The sequence below is a fragment of the Macaca mulatta genome, chromosome 1 (assembly GCF_049350105.2).
Source record: "Macaca mulatta isolate MMU2019108-1 chromosome 1, T2T-MMU8v2.0, whole genome shotgun sequence".
Lineage (NCBI taxonomy): Eukaryota > Metazoa > Chordata > Mammalia > Primates > Cercopithecidae > Macaca > Macaca mulatta.
Genome location: NC_133406.1, coordinates 109,428,310 through 109,449,736, shown reverse-complemented (window position 1 = coordinate 109,449,736; position 21,427 = coordinate 109,428,310). Strand labels below are relative to the sequence as shown.

General features: G+C 45.0%; 1 protein-coding gene and 1 long non-coding RNA gene across 11 annotated transcripts in view; both read right to left on the bottom strand.

Moving 5' to 3' along the window:
• Window positions 1-228: 228 nt before the first annotated feature.
• On the bottom strand, window positions 229-5,099 carry LOC144338351 (uncharacterized). Of its 2 annotated transcripts, XR_013412354.1 has the most exons (3): window positions 5,010-5,099; window positions 2,015-2,114; window positions 229-609 (listed from the first exon to the last, which is right to left on the bottom strand). It is a non-coding gene; the product is annotated as an uncharacterized LOC144338351 (long non-coding RNA). The 2 variants fall into 2 exon arrangements; XR_013412353.1 differs by lacking the exon at window positions 5,010-5,099 and having other exon boundaries at window positions 2,015-2,154.
• A 992-nt stretch (window positions 5,100-6,091) lies between these two features.
• The window catches only part of FCRL5 (Fc receptor like 5), a 36,267-nt gene continuing 20,931 nt past the window's right edge, over window positions 6,092-21,427 (bottom strand). For 6 of the 9 annotated variants that reach the window (XM_015112549.3, XM_077987096.1, XM_077987129.1 and 3 more), the window contains 9 exons: window positions 19,624-19,902; window positions 16,294-16,572; window positions 13,039-13,314; window positions 12,454-12,570; window positions 11,749-11,776; window positions 10,703-10,785; window positions 10,432-10,500; window positions 7,809-7,840; window positions 6,092-7,731 (listed from right to left, as the gene is read on the bottom strand). In XM_015112549.3, the coding sequence (XP_014968035.3) occupies window positions 7,642-7,731; window positions 7,809-7,840; window positions 10,432-10,500; window positions 10,703-10,785; window positions 11,749-11,776; window positions 12,454-12,570; window positions 13,039-13,314; window positions 16,294-16,572; window positions 19,624-19,902 (1,253 nt within the window). In that variant the 3' untranslated portion in view covers window positions 6,092-7,641. Of the gene's footprint in view, window positions 7,732-7,808; window positions 7,841-10,431; window positions 10,501-10,702; window positions 10,786-11,748; window positions 11,777-12,417; window positions 12,571-13,038; window positions 13,315-16,293; window positions 16,573-19,623; window positions 19,903-21,427 lie in introns of those variants that run through there. The other 3 variants (XM_077987118.1, XM_077987110.1, XM_077987156.1) reach the window with 2 other exon arrangements.

Here is a 21,427-nt window from a genome sequence, read left to right as displayed (position 1 = left end):
GAAAAGGAAATAAAATACTATGTAATTAAACCTTGGGCACTCAGAGGAGAATGTTCTGTGAATGAAGGTCTCTTTTCTCCACTCCATTAATTATCCACAGTTACCCACACTTCAGTTGCATCAGATTTGAACCATGACTTTCTTAGACTGTCTTGTTTTCCCTGGGTTTCTAATTGTCATTCTACTTGCTGTAATTTTTATTGAAGAATAACATATCTCATCTGATTGTTTAGAGTCGACCAAGACCTGCGTAGAATCTTTATTTTGTGTTCTTATTTCTACAGTTTCTGCAGTGGAAGTGACTTGCTCTGGTGGAAGTGGCACAATCTTCACCGAGTCCTCTGATTTTTGGATGCATTGTTTCCTGGGGCTGCTGTGTAGCCATCAGCTTGGATTTTTTTGTGGCACATCTGAGTCCTACATTCTCATGGATCTTGTGACATTTTCTTTCTTGGATTTTATTTTTATTGCTTAAGTTTAGATTTGCTGGAACATGTGCTACGTTAGCATAACATGGTGGTTAAGAGTGGGCCTCCTGAGTTTGAAACCTTGCTTCGTATTAATCCTGTGGTCTTGGATAACTGGATCTCAGCACCGTGGCATCTTCATCTGTAAAATGGGAACAATACAACTCTCTTGCAAGTTATTTTGAGATGGGGTGAGACAATATATGTACTGTTAGGACAATGGCCAATAAATGGTAAACCTAACATTTTGGTGCTAATGTGGCCATCCTGAATTGGCAGCCAAAACATGTTTCTGAAGTAGTCAAGAAGGCCCACCTCATCACTATGCACACCCTTGATGCCCTCAGGCCATCCTCAATGCCAATGACTGACACGTACATCTCCAGAGCTCCCTCCTGAATCCAGCCTTCCATTGCTGACTGTCTCCTTGACATCTCCACCTGCATGTCCAATGCGCATCTCAAGTGCAACTTGCTCAAAACCAAACTCCTGATATTCTCCCACAGCGTTCTCCACCTCAGGACGGAGTTGCCATCCTTCTAGAATCTCAGGCCAAATATTGTGGAATCATGTTGTTTCGTTTCTTTCTCTTGAATCTTCAGTTCACCCATCAGAAAATTCTGGATATTCTAGCTTCAAGATATGCCCAGTATTCCATCACTTCTGACCCCACGACCTTCACCCTCATCTCAACTGTCATAATCTCTCACCTGGATCGTGTAGTGGTCTCCTAACCGCCCCCCGTGCCTCCACGTGGCTCTCTGCTGTCTAGCCCCAGACTTGTTGGGTGTGATCCTATTTTATGCCCTCTTCTTGGGGCACTCCTCCCTCCGACACCCATGGGCTGTCCAAATGGCCATGGAAACTTCCATGCCTTCATTCAGATCACCTTCTCCGTGAGGACTTCCCTGGCCACTCTTTATTGTTGCAGCCTCCTCGGGCATCCTAATCCCCCTATTTGGCTCTATTTCTTCTTTTTCATGGCGCATGCCACCTTTTAAATTCTGACGTAAGTTACATATTTATCATGTTTATGTTCACTGTCTGTTTTCCCTGCTAGAATGTCAGCTCCTTGAGGGCAGAATTTTTTTAATCTGCCTTGTTTACCAATGTATTCCAAGTACTTAGTACAGCAAGCACCTGGCTCAGTTGCAGGTACAGAATATGAATACATATGAATAAGAATTCTTAGCTGTAGGCAGAACTGAGGATGTGCATAGTGACAAGGTGGGTCTTCTTGATGACTTCTCAGCAATTCTCAGTTGTAGACACTGAATATGAATTCACACTAAATAAGAACACATACTTAGTGAAGGAATTTGCAAATGATAGTGAGGAGAGTGGAGGAGCTCCCACACTGCCTTGCCCCACGGTTTAGCTATTGAATGTGACACTTGAAAGAGGCAGTTTGGCTAATAAGTACAGGGAGCAGACTCTCCTTAAGGGTAAGAGTGACAGGGAGGTCACTTTCAGAGTATAAGAAGGGTGACAGGAAGCATGAGCATGGGCAGGGCCTGACAGCCCCAAGGGCCCCTTCCAGCTCTAACCTTCGGAGATTTCAGGCCAGGTGAGGTGCTGAACTCTCTGACCCAGGAGGCATTCCAGCATAGGCTGGCTGATGTCTCAGCATGGATGCTGTAGAGGGGCCTAAACATGAGAAAAGTACAAGAAGAGGATGCCCTTTAAGGTCTTCTCTAATAATAAGACTTGAAAATTAGACAATCATCCCTCCCTGGCCACTCCCACACCCCAAAACCTGAAGCGTGGAGTCCCTGGGCCAGCTGGGGAGGGTCCTTCTGAGCCATTCCCTGACCCGCCCTGCACCTCTGTTACCCTATGGTTATGGCCACAGCACCTCCTCCTTCCCTTCCCATGCAGTGCTCATTCTATTTTTGGTGAGGCCAGGTGACAGTGACCCTGACAGAGAGCGCAGCCTGGTCAGATGGAAGGCAGGCAAGTGAGTGGCACCGGCCTCTCAGCCTTACTCTCCCATGTCTTCTGCCGTGTAATCCATGAAATGCTGAATTCATGTATTCCCACAGCTCCCATTCCTCTCACATTAAAAAGAATACCAGGTTATTTTCCATCATTTTCTTCTGAAGTATGCTTTTGCAATTCAGCAGCTGCTTCACTGTAATGATCGGGGAGGGACAAACAAAGGCAAACAGAAAGCAATGCAAACTTTGCAACAAACACAGGCACCTCCCCACCTGCTTCCAAGAACATCTGCATGGTGTTTACTCAAACCTTACCTCCTTCCATACATAATTCAGTCAAGTAGCTGTTATTTCTTTTCCAGTTTTATACACGAGGTAACCAGAGCTCACAAAGGCTAAACAGCAACGGCTAGTGGCCTGTACAGGAGCCAGGCCTTCCAGCTCCAAGTCTCATGTGCTCTTTTCCTACTTCACAAATGCCTCTCCCCAAATAGGACTCTGTGGCCCACAATACTCACGGAGGACATTTGGCAAAGTGACTAAGCGTGGACTCTGGGGATGCACAGTTCTAGCTCTGACTTACTATTGTGTGGTCTTAGGTTAAACTAATTTCGTTAAGTCTCAGTTACATCATCTGTAAAACAGGGATGTGGCAGGTCAATTCTCCCTGATAATCACACAGACAGGCCTGCATGACAATCACACACAGGCCTGCATGACAATCACACAGACAGGCCTGCATAGCACCCCAGCGACACACACACATTTCCACAGCACTGCCTTAACATTGAACAAACAGTTAAACCTAGGGAAAGCGGTGCCCAGACATCAAAGCTGGAAATGAAACATACGGTCAGTAGAAGTCTTGCATAGGTTTCTCCCTAACCTGGAGCAAACCAAAATCATAGAGACAGTCACATGTTCCTGGTGCCAGGACCTGTCTCTGGTCAATGAAATCTGAGATGAGTTAAGGTAACAGAGGCAGCTGTTTGAATCGATTCATTGGAGAGTCTAAGGCAGGTCTCTGGACCAACAGTCATACATTCCTAGAGCGAGGACCTGTCTCTGGTCAATGAAATCTGAGACGGGTCAAGGTAACAGAGGCAGCTGTTTGAACAGATTCATTGGAGAGTCTAAGACAGCTCTCCGGACCAAGCTGTAAAGGAGATAAGATAGAAATAATCATTTCAGTACCACAGTAGACGGTTTTGAAGGTACTGGGGGCCTTTTAATTGGACTTAGCAAGCTCTTTTTTTTTTTTTGCCTCTGACTTTCTAGTTGAAACAAAATTAGTTACTAACAGACTTAAGCAAATGCTATACTGCACATAAGCACATAACCCCAACCTATATAAGCACTAAGAAAATTGTAACACTTTGAGTTGGACTGATGGAATTATCTCTGGCCTTCTCACTATATCTGGTTACAGCAATAAATTCCCTTCTTTCCTAGTTTGTCTGCTTCTCATTATCAGGCCTTGAGAAAATGCAGCCGAACTCAGCTTGGTTCTGGGAACAGGGACAGTAATGGATACGTATTGCATAGGCCTGTTATGCACCCTAAATAAGATAATTTATGCAAAAAGCTTAGCATAAGGTATGACACATTAATTCCTTAATAAGTAGTAGTTATTCTTACGGCCAGCTCTCTGTTGAGTGGGCAGTATCAATCAGAGGAGATTGGAAGAGGGGAAGGACAATAAGGTTGGCTAGTTGAGATAAAATTAGGAGACATGAAACAGGTCAGCTAGTTGTCAAAGAGACAGGTGGACTTTCAGAAGTGACAAAAGACAAAACAAAAAGAGGAAGTGGGCATAATCTTGGAATAGCTTTCTTTTAACCACAAACGTGAGGGAAGCCGAGCCTCTCTTCTCTTTGAGAAGACCCTAAAAGTAACAGCTCAGAGATCTGACCCAACTGAGAAACAACCCAAAAAAATGTGTGGAGCCGCGAGAGCACCTTTGTGATTGTGATGGTTAAGTTTGTGTGTCAACTTTACTGGGCCACAGAGTGTCCAGACATTTGGTCAAACATGATTCTGAGTGTTTTGTGAGGGTCTCTCCGGGTGAGATGAACATGTGAATAACTAGACTAAATAGAGCAGATTGCTCTCCCTAATGTGGGTGTGGCCCATCCAGTCTGTTGAAGGTCTGAATAAAACAAAAGAGCTGATTCTTCCTCTAGTAAGGGGGAACTCTTCCTGCCTCAGGCTGGGACATAGTTTTTCAGCCTTCAGACTCAAACTGAAAAGTGGCTCTTCTTGGGTCTTGAGCTTGCTGCCATTTGGACGGAAAGAAACTACACTGTTGGCGCTCCAGCTTGCTGACTGCAGATCTAGGGATGTGTCAGCCTCTGCAGTCACAAGAGCCGTGCTGCTCTCCTAGCAGGTGGGGCCATCCCCCTAAAGAAAGCATTCTGCCTCTGTGGAGCCTCCTGAGACCTCTGCTGGGCAGTTGAGATTTTGTCCCTCGAGAACTCAAATCCACTCCAGGCCACACTATCTTCGAGGCTGCGGTTTGCTCTTTGTTTGTCCATTCTAAATTACAGATAGACCCATTTCACTGGGTCTGTCCTATCCCAGGCTAGAGCATGGGGGATTTACTCACTTTCTCCTTCCTGTTCACTCAGGACCAGCACAAGGCGGCAAACTAGAAAAATGAATCTGTTTGAAAGACGGAAGCCTTCCTCTCAGGAAGTCCAGCCCCGAGAGCGGATGCTCAGCCCGCCCATTTGGTTCTCATATCCTCGTTAATCGTTGTGTTTGTCAGGGTTCTCTAGAGAAACAGAACCAACAGGATGTGTGTGCTTGTGTGTGTGTGTGTGTGTTTGTGTCTACACACATGCACCCATGAGGTAAGCACACAGATATACACCTCATCTGTGTACACACACACATATACATATCTACACACACACACACATGCACACATACAGAGAGATTGGTTTATTAGAATGAATTGGCTCTTGTGACTGTAGAGGCTGACACATCCCTGGATCTGCAGTCAGCAAGCTGGAGATCCAGGAGATCCAAATAGTGCAGTTTCTTTCAGTCCAAATGCCAGCAAGCTCTAGAGCCAAGAAGAGCCATTTTTCAGTTTGCGTCTGAAAGCAGAAAAACTTATGTCCCCGCCCAAAGCAGGAGCTCCCCCTTACTTGAGGAAGAATCAGCCCTTTTGTTATATTCAGGCCTTCAACAGACTGGACGGGGCCCACCCACATTAGGGTGGAGTTTGTTCTGCCACTGTGCAGTTATCATTCTGGGATGGGGATACCTTACTTTCCCAACGAGAAATTTTAAATTTCCTCTTGTGAGCCTGGTGCCTCCACCTTCTCAGAGCTGCAGAGGGTGTGAGCTTTGTTGGTGATGTGACCTCCAGAATAGACTGTGAGCAGATTTTTTTCTTTAATCCTGAGCCTACACTTGCTGCTGTCCTTCTTGACTTTCAACTAGGCCTAAAAATGTGGCCTCAGTGGGAATGCATTTCTTTTGCTCCACTTCTATGTTAGTTGCATATTTGTAGTGATGACAAATGCCTCTGGCCTTGTACTCTGCAAGGCTGCACCAGGCTGCATACAGGCTCCTGTCTCAGGTGTCTGCTTTCCTCCTCGAAAGGTTGGGACAGCAACCCCAATCTTTCTATCTGGGCAAGGCCCTGACACTTAGAAGGATGAAAAGCCTTGTGGGAGGTGGAGTGAGCTTCCAATGCCCTTGGAAGGATTTTATTTCAGGGCCATGGGGCTTAGAATTGATCACTGTACAATCCACTGGGAGCAAAGATCAAGACAAGATGTGATGGACATCATAAAAGTGGAACAGAACATCCCATTGCTCAGAGATGGGAGAACAATTCTGAATGGAGAGGGCTTGGGTTGTCTACATTCACTCTTTTCATGGGAAAGTGTGAGGCCTGAGGTGGGGAAACAAAGATAGTGGCAGCTACTTTCCTCTTCCCAGGGTGGCTGATGAAAGCCAACATGTCACGGAGAAGCTCTCTCAGCAACAGCAGCTGGTGGTGCTGCGGCCAAGGGCTGGCCAGGGAGCAGCATGATCCGTGTGAACTGAGTTAGGCCCTGGGCAGCCAGAGCCACACACTGCCTCTCCATGGGCCTCTGCTGAGACCTACAGGGCCTCACATGCATGCACTGTGGTCCCAGGACCAGCAGCATCAGCATCCCCTGGGAGCATGTTAGAATGGCAGTCTCAGGCTCTATGCAGACCGACAAAATCAGTATGTATATTTTCACAAGATCCTCAGGTGATCCACAAGCACATGAAAGTGTGAGAAGTCCTTCCTCTTGCTGAACAGTTTCCTCATCCAAGCTCCTTCTCTTCCATTATTTCTTACTCAGAGAAGCCAGACTACTTCCTGGATTTCCTAGGGAGCACACTGGATTTTACGCCAGTTTGATTACCCACAGTTTTCTTCCTCATTCATTCATTCATTCATTCATTCAGTCAAATAGTAATTGAGCTTATGTTCCAGTATGTGTTCTGTCTGCACCCCTGGTCCTCCTGGCCTTGACTTGCTGGGTTACCTCTGTTAGGATGGGAGGTACCTGGGACCTGATATATGAAAGCCACTTATTGGGCAGGTAGACACTGACACATGAGCAGGAGATAAGTTACCTTGGTGTCAAGTGCCGACCTTAGAGTTTGAGACAGGTGGAGGAGTGTGAAATGCAGCCCCCGTGGGGAGATCCATTACATGTGCCGTGTGCACAGGCTGTGTGCTGTCCCATTTGGCAGCACACTGTAGTAGCCCCACCAGGCTGATGACAATTGAGAAATGTGTCCACCCAAAGCAGGAACTCTGTGTTGGAGTTTAGGAGCACCTGAGCTGTTAGGCCAGCCCAGCATCTCCTGAAGGTCCACTCTCCCTTTGTGTGGTAAGACCCCCTCTGTGGGAGTGTGATGGGAGCAGTATTTAGAATAGCAACCACAGCGGAAGCCCACCGCAGCGGAAGCCCACTAAGGAAGCCAGGAGATATGCTGGGCCTTGGGGTGGGAGCACCTCGCCACTGGATTAAAAAACCTGCCAGTCAGGGCTGTAACTAGGAAATAGGCGAAACTCCAGCAGGGCCCTGCATTCTGGTCAGACTGAGAATGAGGATGTGTGAAACAAAGGCCCGTAGATATGGTCTGGGGCAGTCTAAATCTTCCCACTTCAGTGCTTCTTCTCCCCCAAGGGGAACTTTGGGGTGCAGGGGCTGAAACAGCAGTTGGAGAGACGTGTGGACTCATCTGTGAGGAGCTGAGGAAGCCAAGAACAGGCATCTGGAGGCTGGGGTTGATGCCACCTTCACTTCAGAGTAGATGATACGGGAACCCTAGGAGGCAAGGGCACATGTGTGAGGACCAGGGTGGGCCTGGAGGTGGGGGAGGCCATGCAGAAGGGGAGACTCACCTTGTTCCTGAGATGCCTGGGGTTAGAGGCCACTGTGGAAAGAGGAAAGTGTTCAGTTGTGAAGACTGACATGGAGCTCTCCCCTTGCGCCTGCACTGTCAGGCCAGCCCTGAGCCTCCTGGAGGCCCGCTCTACCTCTGTGCGGTGAGTCAGCCGCTCCTCTTGGTTGGTGCTCACTCTGTCCCGCTCCATTCCTAACACCCTCGCCCTCTCAGCACTGACAGACCCTGTCTTCAACACCCCTTCACACTTCGTGGCCTACTCTGAGCTGCCTAGAGGCTCCCTAGAGAAAGACATTTGTCTTTTATCTTATTAGTTCTTTGAGCATAATTGGTATTATTGTTCTGGGAAAGTGTGGCGGGTGCAAGTTTTAGAGAGCACACTCCATCCGGGTCTAGGCCACTTGAAACTGAGCCTGCCACCTGCCTTGTCACCTCCGTAGCTGGGGGAAGTCACTCAACGTCTTGTGCCTCAGTTGCCTCATCTAAATGATGGGAATAAAAATATCCTCTTCCTGCAAGGTTGTGGTGAAGCTACATGAGTTTACACATATATGTGTGCACATGTATCGGTGTGTCTGTGCATATATTATTTCTATCATCTATCATGTGTTGAGAAGTTTCTGTGTGTCAGGTACAGTCCTGATTGCTATATTCAATACATTTTCTCTCTCTATTATCATAGGTATGCATGCCATAGTTCTATATAAGTGCTACAGGTATAGTTCTAACAGCTATCCATACAAATATAGTGTATTTAGTTATTGCACTTATAAACTATACCCGGCACATAATAGGAACTATTCAGCACATAATATATATTATAAGTTATTATTGTTATATTATCATCAAACTGGAGAGAAATATGACACTCTCCAGACAAGGCTCTCCCCTTTTGGCTTGGAATGAACATCAGGACTCCCTGGAATTGCACAAAGAAGCAGAGTTTGGTCCAGAGTTTGGACTCTGGAGAAGACTGTTTGGTGATTGACTACAAGATTTCAGGCAAGTCATTTAAGGTGTCTATGCCTTGGTTTCCTTATCTGTAAAATGGGAGGAGTAACAGCGCATTCCTCAAAGGGGCTTGTAAGAGTGAATGAGTTCACATGTCTCAGAGGGGTGTGATAGAACCAAGAATGAGGCACAAACACAATTCACTTGACTTTATATAAGAAAAATTGGAAAACCAGAGAGGGAAGCACACTGGGTAAAATCACGCAGCACTCTTTATGAAGCAGAGGTAGAAAGAAAAGTCTGCCCTGAAGGACTTTGTTCCTCTTTCCCGCTCAGAGGAAGGAGGCAGCCAGGCTGGGATTCCCTCATTTCAAACCACCGACTGTGAGTGAGGGCTGATGACACAGCCAGACCTCCAGCATGTAGTCATCGTCACAGCTGCTCAACCCTCTGCAGTTTCAACAGCATTTCCACACCTATTTTCTTATTTAGTCCTAACAGTTACCCCATGAAACAGCATGGCAGCTGTCATCATGTGGCCCCAAAGATGTCACACCCTAATTGCTGCAACCTGTGACTATATTACCCTAAATGGAAAAGAGGACCTTTCAGATGTGATTAGGATTACAGACCCTGAGACAGGGAGATTTTTCTGGGTTATCCAGATGGGCCCAATATACTCATCTGACTCCCTAAAACCCGAGGACTTTTCTCAGCTGAGGTCAGAGGGAGGCCTGTCTATGGAAGAATGGTTAGAGAAATGTGACTTTGCTGGCTTTGGGAAAGGAAGAAGACATCAGCCCGGGAAAATGGATGGGATCTAGAAGCTGACAAGGCAAGATCACATTCACCCCTGGAACCTCCAGGGAGGAACACGGTCCAGCCAACACCTTGGTTTTAGCCCAGTGAGGCCGGTGTCAGACTTCTGACCCGCAGAGCTGTAAGATGAAAAATTTGTACTGCTTCATCCCCCCCAAGTTTATGGTAATTTGTCACAGCAGCAATCAGAAACTAGTACAGGTAGGTAGGTGCTGTGGACTAAATATTTGTGTTGCTCTCCAAATGTATAGGTTAAAACCTAATCCCCAATGTGATGACATTTGGAGGTGGAGCCTTTGGGTGACAATTACATCATGATGATTATCATGAGACACGAGAGATGATCTCTCCCTTTCTCTCTGCTGTGTGGGGGATACAGCAAGGAGTCATCTGTCTGGAAACTGGGAATAGGGCCCTCACTAAGAACCTGACCGTGCTGGCACCTTGATCTTGGACTTCCAGCCTCCAGAATTGTGAGAAATAGATACTAGTTCTTTAAGTCACCTAGTTTATGGTACTCTGTTACAGGAGCCAGAACTGACTAAGACAGTAGGGAAGTAGTCACAGTTTATGGATAGGGATACTGAAGCTCTGAGAGGTTAAGCGAACGCCCAAAAAGAAAGTTTTGTTATTCAGGTTATACTGGGGCCCGCTGCAGAGAATGGGGAAAGGAGAGTGCAGGGGAGGCTTGGATTCACCTGAAGCAGCGTAGGCACAAGTTAAGAAGCCCCGTGACCCAGTGGGAGGGGCGGCTCTGTGCCTGTCTGGCTCAGATCTGCTGAGGAGGTAGAAACGGAGCTACACTGTCTAAGCTGAGGGTGGGTCAGAACAGAGACATCCTTGGGTCTTACCTGCATGTTTCTTTTTCTCTCGGATGATCCGTACTTCTGAGTAAACCACATTTTCTCCTCTAGGATTTACTTAGAAAGAAGTTGAAGTTTCAGAGGATGCTGAGGCTCTTGCCTCTTGTTAGAGATACTTCCTCCTTCCCCAGCCAGAGTCTCTTCTCTGGAAGGACTAGAGCCCTCTAGGTCTCCGCGTAGACCCTCCCCATCTCCTGCCCCACCCGTTTCCCACACCAGCCCTCTGGCTCCTGCCAAATGCAGGATCCCTGGGCCTCACCATTACTGTACACTGGTTGCAGCTCTTCCCAGGCTGGTACATTGTGGTAGGTGGGCTCCTGGGAGTCCAAGTCTGAAGGGCTCCTGTGAGACAGAGAAACGTGAATGTTTCTTAGGAATCCTGACAAAGTAGCTATAATGATCACTTCCAGTGAGTGACTTCTTACTGCAGGGTGGCTGCCAGGCCTGGAAACATGGACAAGTACATGACAAATGGCCCATGGGCATTCTATTATGAATCATAATCATATTATCTATGTTTCCAGGTTTTATGGTCATTTAGTATGTAACAGGCACTGTGCCGATGTTTATAACAATATGACGTTAGTTCTATGTCATCCTCATTTTGTAGCTGAAACAAACGGAGGCTCCAAGAAGTGACTTATGAAGATCATGTAACCAGAAAGGGGATGAGCCAAGTCTCAAAGCTGGCTCCAAAGCCTGCATGCTCAGAGAGGTCGGTCACCAGAAGGCTCAGAGGTGCTCTGCATGGTTTGGATGCTGCTGTCATGGGCTTGCCCAGGGATAGCTGTGAGCCTTTTTGCAGCTCCTAAAGTCAGCCTTTGGGATAGAAGTTGGTGGCCCCTTCTTCATAGGGACCACCTCCTGCTGGTAGAGTGACCTCTCTGGGTGGCCGAGTTGTGTGGCTCCATCTTCTCGGTTGTTATCACAAGAGGTGTTGATGAGATCAGCATCTCCAGAGATTTCTAGGTTGACTGAGCTAAGGTCATCTCAAGACATGGAAAGACTTGGTGGTCTTAGTGGTCACTCAGACAACCAAGCCAACAATGGTCCAAGGAAGTGGGTTAATAAATCAAAAGGCAATTAACACTTGATGAGATAACAGCCTATACCACCAAGGGGGTGGATGCAAAGGTCCTGGGAATTGCCTTGAGAGATCCCCAGGGAGGTACAACAGGTAGTGGCCACACGCCAGCTCAGCAGCACTTGGCGGAAACTGTGCTCTTGGTAATCATCAGATTCAATTCCATTTTTCCACCCTGTGGACATCTCACTAATCACACAGGAATGCAGCTCAGCTCTTACCTGCAGGGGTCAGAGGCAGGCTCTCTCCCTGTAAAGGAAAGCAGAGGAACATTGGATTCAGGGAGAAGAGACCCTCAGTGGGGCACAGCTCAGGCAAGGCTCACTTAGAAACTGCCAGGACTTGCTGTCACCGAAGGTTGAATCCTTCTTTGTTGTGCCCCAGGGACGTAGCAGATTGGGCAAAAACTGCTAACCCTGCCAGAGGGGTATGCTATGATGTGAAACAGGAGTCCACAACGCATAACCTTTAACTTGGAGATTTTAAAGATAATGATTGGTAGCTGCAGGCAGGAAAACTTGACTTGATCAGCTATAAAAATAGTGTACATTTAAAAAATCGGAAAATTACCAAATCCTATCTAGTTTCTATTTTCATTTCTATTTCTCTGAGTTTTTCTCCTCCCCTTCCCATTCGTTGTGGGGGTGGGTGGGGGGTTTGTAAGGGTCAAGAGGATGACACTCTGCAGTTTATGATGTTGGATAAACTACATCTCATCAAGACGTCTTCCACCTTATAGGTCTGTTTTGGAAGCTGTGCATTTGGTAAAAGCAATTCTGGAGGACCCAGCGGGAAAGGAAAATGATTGAGGGACAGGCAGATGAGCTCTTGCCAGCCTGGGATGGTCACAAAGGCAGCATGAGGCCCAAGGGAGCGTTGCTGGGAAGGGCATGAACTCAAGCCAAGGTGTACCCAGAGTCACCCACCTGCTTTTCTTGAGAGCCAGCAGTAGAGCAGCAGTGCCCCAGCAGCAAGGCCTGCTAGGCTGAGCAGACCCCCGGTGACACCCGTGGCAACAGGGCCACTTCTGTTCTCGGTCAGCCCTGAGGGGGAGACCCCGTGCGTGAGCCAGGGGAGAGGCTGTTGTCTGGAACGACCCGTCCCCGGAAGCTGCTGCCTGGGCCTGAGGGTGAACCTAGGTGAGCAGGGCCCCGGCAGCTAAGCAGGGGCTGGTGTGGCACAGAAGATGAGTCCCATCTTTGTAAGGAAGCCGTCTCTGCGCCTGAGGCAAGTGTCGAGGGTCAGGGTGGCCGATGGCCAGTGAGAGAGGAGGCAGCCAAGTGAGGAGCTCTAAAGTCAGTGATGCTCTTGCCCGCCGCCCGCCAACCCACGCTCTCAGCCCCAACGCTATCACTTCAGAGCACTTCAGGAAATATAGCAGTTTAGAGAGCTGCCAGCTGTGTTACTTGTCCCTGAGGAGTGCCTTCCTGGTCAAGCACTGTGAGGGTTATCAGAGGGTCCGCGGAGGAAACATTTTGTCCACATCTGTGGCCCAGGCATGGGAAACTTACCTGTGAGATAAAGTGTCACTGTCTCACTGCGCTGGGCCCCCAGACCATTGTCGGCCTCACAGGAGTAGTTTCCAGAGTGTTCTGCAGTCAGAGAGAGGTTGAAGAACGCTCCTCCAGAGAGGGCTGAGCTATTTCCTAGTGTGACATCCTCATGATAAAACTGGTACAGGATCAGGGGAGAGCCTCTCAGGGCCTCACAGTGAAGCTCCAGCAGGTCCCCCACCGCAACCTGGGCCCTGGGAGCCCTGAGGGTGAGGACGGGGCGAGACACCGGAACTGAGAGAGAACAAAAAGTCAACAGCCGTTTCTGCTTCTAACATATTTGTAAAAACAAAAGGTATTTTAAACAAATGTAAAAAGTCATATCTCAATCTTGGAAAGTAGATTAAAATGCAGATGATAAAGCTAATTACTTTGACCTAGTTCCTTTTCAGTGTACAAAAATATCCATTAGAAAACTGTAGAAAGTGTATAAATCACTGAAAACTTCAAATAGCAATAAATATATAAAAAGATTCTCATCTTCATTACTAATTAACTAAACACAAAGACAACCGTACAGTACTATTCTCTTCTCTATTTTTCAGGTTGGCAAAGCTTAAATAGACTGATCATACTGATTAGCTTGTGGATAGACAGGCAACTACATATGCCCTAGGTGGTCATACAAATTTAACACACTTCCTTGAATGGCAATTTGGCAATATCTACAAAATTTAAAGTGAACATAAACTTTGACCCAACAAATCTACTTCTAGCAGGCCAGGTGTAGTGACTCATGCCTGTAATCCCAGTGATTTGGGAGTCTGAGGCAGGAGGATCACTTGAGCCCAGGAGTTCAAATCCTACTTCTAGGGCCATCTCCTTTAGGGATACTGACATAAAATATGCCAATATATTTCTACAGGAATTTCTATTGTAGCATTTTTATAAGAGCTGAAAATTAGAGACCACCTACTAGATTGGGTAATGAAATATGAATGATATCCAAGATGCGCTTCTTAAACAAAAGTCAGGATGTATTTTTAAGTTAAAAAAATGCAACTGGCATAACTATATGTGTAATATTATTCCGGCTTTGTAAAAATTATACACCTTTAGGTTTGTAGAATATTTCTAGAAGCATACACATGAAACAATTAACAGTGGTTATGTCTGGAGGGTATGTGCATACGAAGTGATTATGAGCAGGTAGAAAGATACCTTTACTTTTCAATATTGGCCCTTTTGTATTATTTGATTTTTTTTCATCACAAAGATTCATGTGTTCTTTCAGAATAACAAATTACTAAAAACTAAAATGCTGTGTTAAAAAGTGGCCACAATGGATGAGGAAATGTCATCATGTTTCAAACTAATGTTAAGAGTTAGAGAGGACCATGCTTCAACCTGGCTTTACCCTGGCTAGCTGTGTTACCACAAGTTAGTTACTACACTTCTCTAAACCTCAGTTTCTTTTCTGCAAATAGGGAATACAATGGCTTAAAATTTATCCTCACAGGTTTATCTTAATGATTAAATGAGATATTGCATATTAAGCATTTAGCACAGAGCCTGGAACCTGGTGAAGGCTCAGTGAGTGTTTATGATGATGACATTGGTCATGATGATAATAAGAAATAATATTTCCTTTCGTGGCAGTTCTTAGTCCCTATGACTTGTGTTCTAGTTTCAGGATTCAGACACAATTTATTCAGGCTGGGCAAGAAACCCTTTAGTTGTGATAACAGCAGCAGCAGCAGAAATAACATGCGTTTGTGACAGGGAATTATAGAAAGAAGGGAGTGAGGATGAGCAGAAAGTCATGAAATCATAAGTACAGAATGTGGGAGGTATGATGTGTTGACTTGCTGTTGTGAGGAGAGATAGAGCAGCCCTCGGTCTGTGGTACACACCTGTGTGCTGGCTCTAAGGGGTAGGTGTATAAACTGTGTGGGAAGAGCCCCTGCAAATCTCAGGAAAATTGGTTGAGGCTGGTGCTGCTGGTGGGGGAAGAAGAATGAGCTGACTGAATGGGAAAACCCAAATCTGAAGTCATCACCTCCTGGATAACAATGAAATGGTTTCACTGCCTACCTTGTGAGATGCTGGAGCCTGGGTTAGCATGCCCAGATCAACCTGCTTATGTGGCTCTGTCTATTCCTTATGATACCCAGGTACCTTGCCAAAGGGAATAAGCGCGTCAGTGTATATTTTGCTTTACATGACTGGAATGGTGATTGCATACCATTGTATGGTCTCCTGTTTCTCCAGGATATACTCCAGGAGCAGGTACAACCTGCTTTTACTTTTGCACATCTCCTACGAGCCTGTAAGTCTACCAAAATCATAGAATTCTAGGACAAGGGATGATCATGATTTTCATCTAGTCTGATTTTCCCACTTTATGGGTGTGGAAATTGATGTCATTATGGGAAAATGTGCTTAGTCAATGTCATACAATATAGATAATTGTCTAGTTATCTTCAGAGCCAAGTCTAGAACATTCATCTCAACACCCCTTAGTATACTTTTGCTAAACACCAGGTCTCTCTAAACAGGAGTTTCAAAGTTTGGCTTGTAGGAGGTCATCACCAAAAAGATTCAAAGCTCACTAGAAGCAGCTTTCCTTGGGTTATTACACTTAATTGCAAGAGATCAAAGAAGAGCTTCGAGAATAGAGGAATTTGGTTGATGGGTGTCCATTTCCATTCCACGTTATCCTGCTCCCCCTTCTCTGCCCTGGTCTCCTGTGTCCCTTGCTTTAAAGATCACCGAGTGTGTCTCTTGAAGGGCTGTGCACATAGCTCATGTTCACATAGGATTTTTAATGTGGAAATGTAAGGAACATATACTTCCCCAGGAATGAAAGAAACTCAAGAGTAGAGGTTTGTTGGAAGTCAATGAGAGAAGAATCTGGACAAGAAACAACCTAATCTTTTCTAGGGCAGAGAAACATATACTCAGAATTCTTTGGTCTCACTTTCATATAATAATTTCAGTTCAGAATGTAGTTTATGTTCTAAAAAAGTCTTATTAGCAATTTTAGTGAGGTGCTTTGATCACATTCAAGAAGACTGCTGGGAAACTTCAGATGCCTGGAACCATACCACAAAGGATCCCAGACCTTCACAGGGAGGTTCTGCAGGCAGGAAGTGTGCTGGGACGCCACATAAGCAAACAGCCCTAAGGAGCTCTGTGGCTCCATTTTTAGCTGCGGGGAGAGCAGGCACAGTCAGTTCTCGGCTGTGCTGCTGGTGGGCAGGGCCCACTCACCTGCAACTTTCAGTGTCACCATCTCACTGCGCTGGGCCTCCAGACCATTGTCCGCCTCACAGGAGTAGATTCCAGAATGTTCTGTAGTCAGAGAGAGGTTGAAGTAGGCTCCTCCTCCAGAGGGGGCTGAGACCTTACCCAGGGTGACATCTTCATGATAAAACCAGTACAGGATTGGGGAGGAGCCTCTCAGGGCCTCACAGTGAAGCTCCAGCAGGTCCCCCACTACAGCCTGGGCCCTGGGAGCTCTGAAGGTGAGGATGGGACGAGACACTGGAACTGAGGGAGGAAAAACGTTACCTATCAGCTGCTTCTGCTAAAATATATTCCTTCATGCTAAAGACATTTCAAATGTTTTTCTCTGTTTTTAATGCCCTTGTGATGTTACTCAAAACTCAGCAATATTTTCAGATCTCCAGAAAGAATAACATTTGTGTAGTGCTATAGTAGTGCTATAAACAGCTTGGAATACTGGAATATACAAACTCAAATGTGTTCAAAGGATGTGAAAACAAATATTAAACTGAAACTCAGGTGTCTTAGAAGTCAAAAGGCAATTGGAGAAAGGAGAAATCAGTTCAACAGAAAATGAAGAACAGGAGAGGCTTGCTGCTTACATCACCAGGGATGTAATTGCATCTGGGCTGCATCAGAAATAGGGCCCACAAGAGAATGAGTATTGTCAAGTTATTTGCACATTTTTATATTCGTTTATCCATCAAAAATTAATTGAACAAGAATTTTTAAAAAAACTGAGCCAAAAAAAAAAATTAATTGAGATTTAATAAGTTCCAAGAATGGCATGATATGCTAGGGAATCAATGACGGGAAAGACATAGTTCCTGCTCTCATAGAGCCTACAATCCAGAAGGACGAGAGGCAGCAGTTAAATAAAAATGCAGTAAATTAGAATTAAAACTTTGATAATTGATAAAGGACAGGGTACTACGAAATGTATGTATTAGTCAGGGAAAGCTTCCTCACAAAATGACCTTTGAAATTAACATTGAAATTAGCCAGTTGAAGAGGGAGGTGGAGAGTACAACAGGCAGGCAAACAGTATGTGCAAAGGCCCTGAATTGGGAATAAGACTGGCACATTTGAATTATTGAAATATAGTAGCATCACACTGAGAAGAGTCTGCAAACAAAGGTGAAATAGGAGACTGGAGATCTAGGCTGGACTTCATAAGCCATGAAAGGATTTTGATCCTTCTTCACAGAACATTGGGAAGTCTATAAGTCTATCTATGCAGGGGAGTGAGATGATCAAATTTGTCCCTTTTAAAAGACAATTTTGACCTCTGTGCATGAAGTGGACTGTGGTGGAATGGAAGTGGAATTGAGGGGTAGATGAGTAGCATTGCAGTAGTAAAAATGATGATGGACTTGTCTAGATAGAGGTGGTAGAGATAGAGACTCAAGAAATATTTAGGAAGTCAAATCAACAGGACTTAATGATTAACTGGCTGTGAGGGGTGAGGAAGAGAAATGTTGAGGAAGACTCCTCCATTCCTGTTTTGTGTATCTGTTGAGGAGAGATGTGTTTCACAGAGGTAGGAACCCTTGAAAGAGGAGGGGAATGTCAGCAGTTCAGTTTTAGAGATGCTCAGATTGATGTGCTTTTGAGATATTTGAGTGGAGATATGTCATGTGCAGATGCTCAAGTGGGAGGTCCCTTTTAGAGATAGAAGTTTAGGAATCTTTGTAGATGACAAGGCCATTTATAAATGACATCCCCAGTATCATCCAGAGAAAGGATTTAGATAAGAGAAGAGGGCATAAGTCAAAGTTCTGGAACATGCCAATGCTTAAAGGTTTTCTATAAAAGGAGGAGCCAGTAAAGAAGACTGAGAAGAAGTGGCCAGGGAGAAAAGAGAGCCAGAAGAAGATGGATTCACTGAAGGGAGGGTTTCAAGAGGAAGAAATGGTAAACAACATGGAATATATCTGAGATGTCAAGGAAGATGAGGATTGAAAAATGGCCATTGGATTCAAAGCCTTGGAGGTCATCGGTGACCTTTGTGAGAAGCATTTTGGTGGAGAGGTTGGAAAAATGTAGTAGATTAGAGCCTAGTGGATAATGAGGACATGGGGACAACCTGGGTAGCTGACTATTTTTGGAAGTTTAATCATGAAGGGGTAGTGTAGGGAGGCATAAGTGGGACCAAGAGAGGGTTTTCCTTGGATATGGGAGAGACATAGCATGTTAAATGCCAGTGCGAAGGATCCTACAGAGAAGGAGATGTTAGGGGCCACAGAAGAGAAAGGAATAATCAGTTGTACAGCTTCTGAGAATGCACAAAATGATGAAATCTGCAGAACAGATGGAGATGTTCACCTGTAGGGAGGAGAGTCCTCTCCTCTATATTTTAGGAAAAGGAGAGATGAGTTACTGGTTGGATACAGAGCTAGACACTCAGTTTGGTGGTGGGAGTGGAGGGGGTTATTGTCTAGTGGAGTAGGGAAGGAGTAGAGGTATTAATGACCTGGGGGTTCTGTTGAGGTCTGAGAACAATAGAGATAGGAGGAGCTGACTCAAGTAGAAGGATAGGGGGTTGTTGTCAGATGATAAGGGCTTAAAATTGTCCTTTTGGAGATGAAGTAGTGTATGTATGTGGGAGTGGCTGACTGGTGTGGAGAGGACAGGCCATGGTGTTAAGGGGGTCATACATGTGGCCATGAGAGTCAGGAAATGATGGCAGATTGTGGGGTATGGAGGAAGACTGAAGGTGCCAAAGCCTTCACCGAGAGTGGACATACTAGGAGTCAGCCTGTGACAAGGATGCATGGAAGATCATGATGTTGCTGAATGGAACAGGAACAGATAAGGAGGCAGAAGAATGATGTCTTCTAACAATGGTCTTGGGTGGGAACCCAAGCCATTCTGGGACAGGGGCAGGAGAGGCTAGAGAGAAATGTGTGAGTCAATAAGAGAATTGTGTTGGCCTTTTTATTGATTGGCAGACAGAGAAAACCACAATTAAATCTCTTCCAAGGTGAAGCACAGAGAACTTTATAACTTTCTTTCTTAGTATCACTGTTGGCCAGAATATAGTTTGTATTTTGAAAACCTTTAGTCCTATGTTAGGGTAATTTTGGTAATGGTGGCTGGACTGCTGCTAGCAGGAAAATTACAGCAAGGGAAGGGAAGGTGCAAGTTCCTGAACGTGTAGGAAAGAAAACTCAGAGATAGAGGCTGTATAGGCACCAAGCCTGACAGGATGTCACACAGCAAATGGCTCTAGAAACCATACCTCTGATTTTCGCTACTGGTAAAGTTGGGGGAGATGGTCTGTTTCTTTCTGTGCTGCTGGTTAGGTCAACTTACCTATAACACTGAGTGATATTGTATCACTGTGCTGGGCCACCAGGCCATTGTTGGCCTCACATGAGTAGTTTCCAGAATGTTCTGCAGTCAGAGAGAGGTTGAAAGAGGCTTCTCCTCCAGAGGGGACTGAGCTGCTCCCCAGGGTGACATCCTCATGATAAAACCAGTACATGATCGGGGGAGAGCCTCTCAGGGCCTCACAGCGAAGCTCCAGAAGGTCCCCCACCACAGCCTGGGCCCTGGGAACCCTGAGGGTGAGGATGGGGCGAGACACTGGAACTGAGAGAGAAAATGAGTTAGGGACACATGTATTTTTAAAATTAAAAACAGCTCTTCGTCCTAGCCAGAACAATCAGACAAGAGAAAGAAATAAAGAACATCCAAATTGGTAAAGAGAAATAAGTCAAACTGTTGCTGTTCACTGATTATATGATTGTATACCTAGGCAACCCTAAAGACTCATCCAAAAAGCTCCTAGATTTGATAAATGAACTCAGTAAAGTTTCAGGATACAAAATCAATGTACATAAATCAGTAGCACTGCTATATACCAACAGTGACCAAGCTGAGAATCAAATAAAAAATTCAAACTTTTTTATGACACCTACAAAAAAAAATACTTAGAAATACACCTTCACAAGTAAGTGAAAGATATCTATAAGAAAAACTACAAAACACTGCTGAAAGAAATCATAGATGACACAATCAAATGGAAACACATCCCATTCTCATGGATGAGTAGAATCAATATTGTGAAAATGGCCATCTACCAAAAGCAATCTATAAATTCAATGCAATTCCCATCAAAACACCACCATAATTCTTCACAGAACTAGAAAAAACACCCCTCATATTCATATGGAACAAAAAAAGAGCCTACATAGCCAAAGCAAGACTAAGCAAAAAGAGCAAATGTGGAGGCATCATATTACCCGACTTTGAACTATACTACAAGCCTATAGTTACCAGAACAGCATGGTACTGGTATAAAAACAGACAGGTAGACCAATGGAAGGAGAGAACACAGAAATAAAGCCAAATACTTACAGCCAACTGATCTTTGATAAAGGAACAAAAACGTAAAGTGAGGAAAGGACACCCTATGCAACAAATGGTGCTGGGATCATTGGCAAGCCACATGTAGAAGAATGAAACTGGATCCTCCTCTCTCACCTTATACAAAAATCAACTCAAGATGGATCAAAGACATAAATCTAAGACCCAAAACCATATAAACTCTGGAACATACATTAAAAAAAACTCTTCTAGACATTGGCTTAGGCAAAGAGTTTATGACCAAGAACCCAAAGCAAATGCAACAAAAACAATAATAAATAGATGGGTCTGAATTAAACTAAAAAGCTTCTGCACAGCAAAAGAAACAATCAGCAGAGTAAACAGACAACCCACAGAGTGGGAGAAAATATCCACAGACTATGCATCTGATACGGGGCCAGTATCCAGAATCAACAAAGAACTCAAACAAATAATCAGGAAAAAACAAGCAATCACATCAAAAACTGGGCAAAGGACATGAATAGACTATTTCAAAAGAAGATACACAAATTTCCAACAAACAGGTAAACATGCTTAACATCACTATCAAGGAAATTCAAATCACAACCACAATGCGATACCACCTTACTCCTGCAAGGATGGTCATAATTAAAAAAACAAAAAATAATAGATGTTGGCATGAATGTGTTGTAAAAGGAACACTTTTACACTGCTGGTGCGAATGTAAACTATTACAACCACTATGGAAAACAGTATGGAGATTCCTTAAAGAACTAAAAGTAGAACT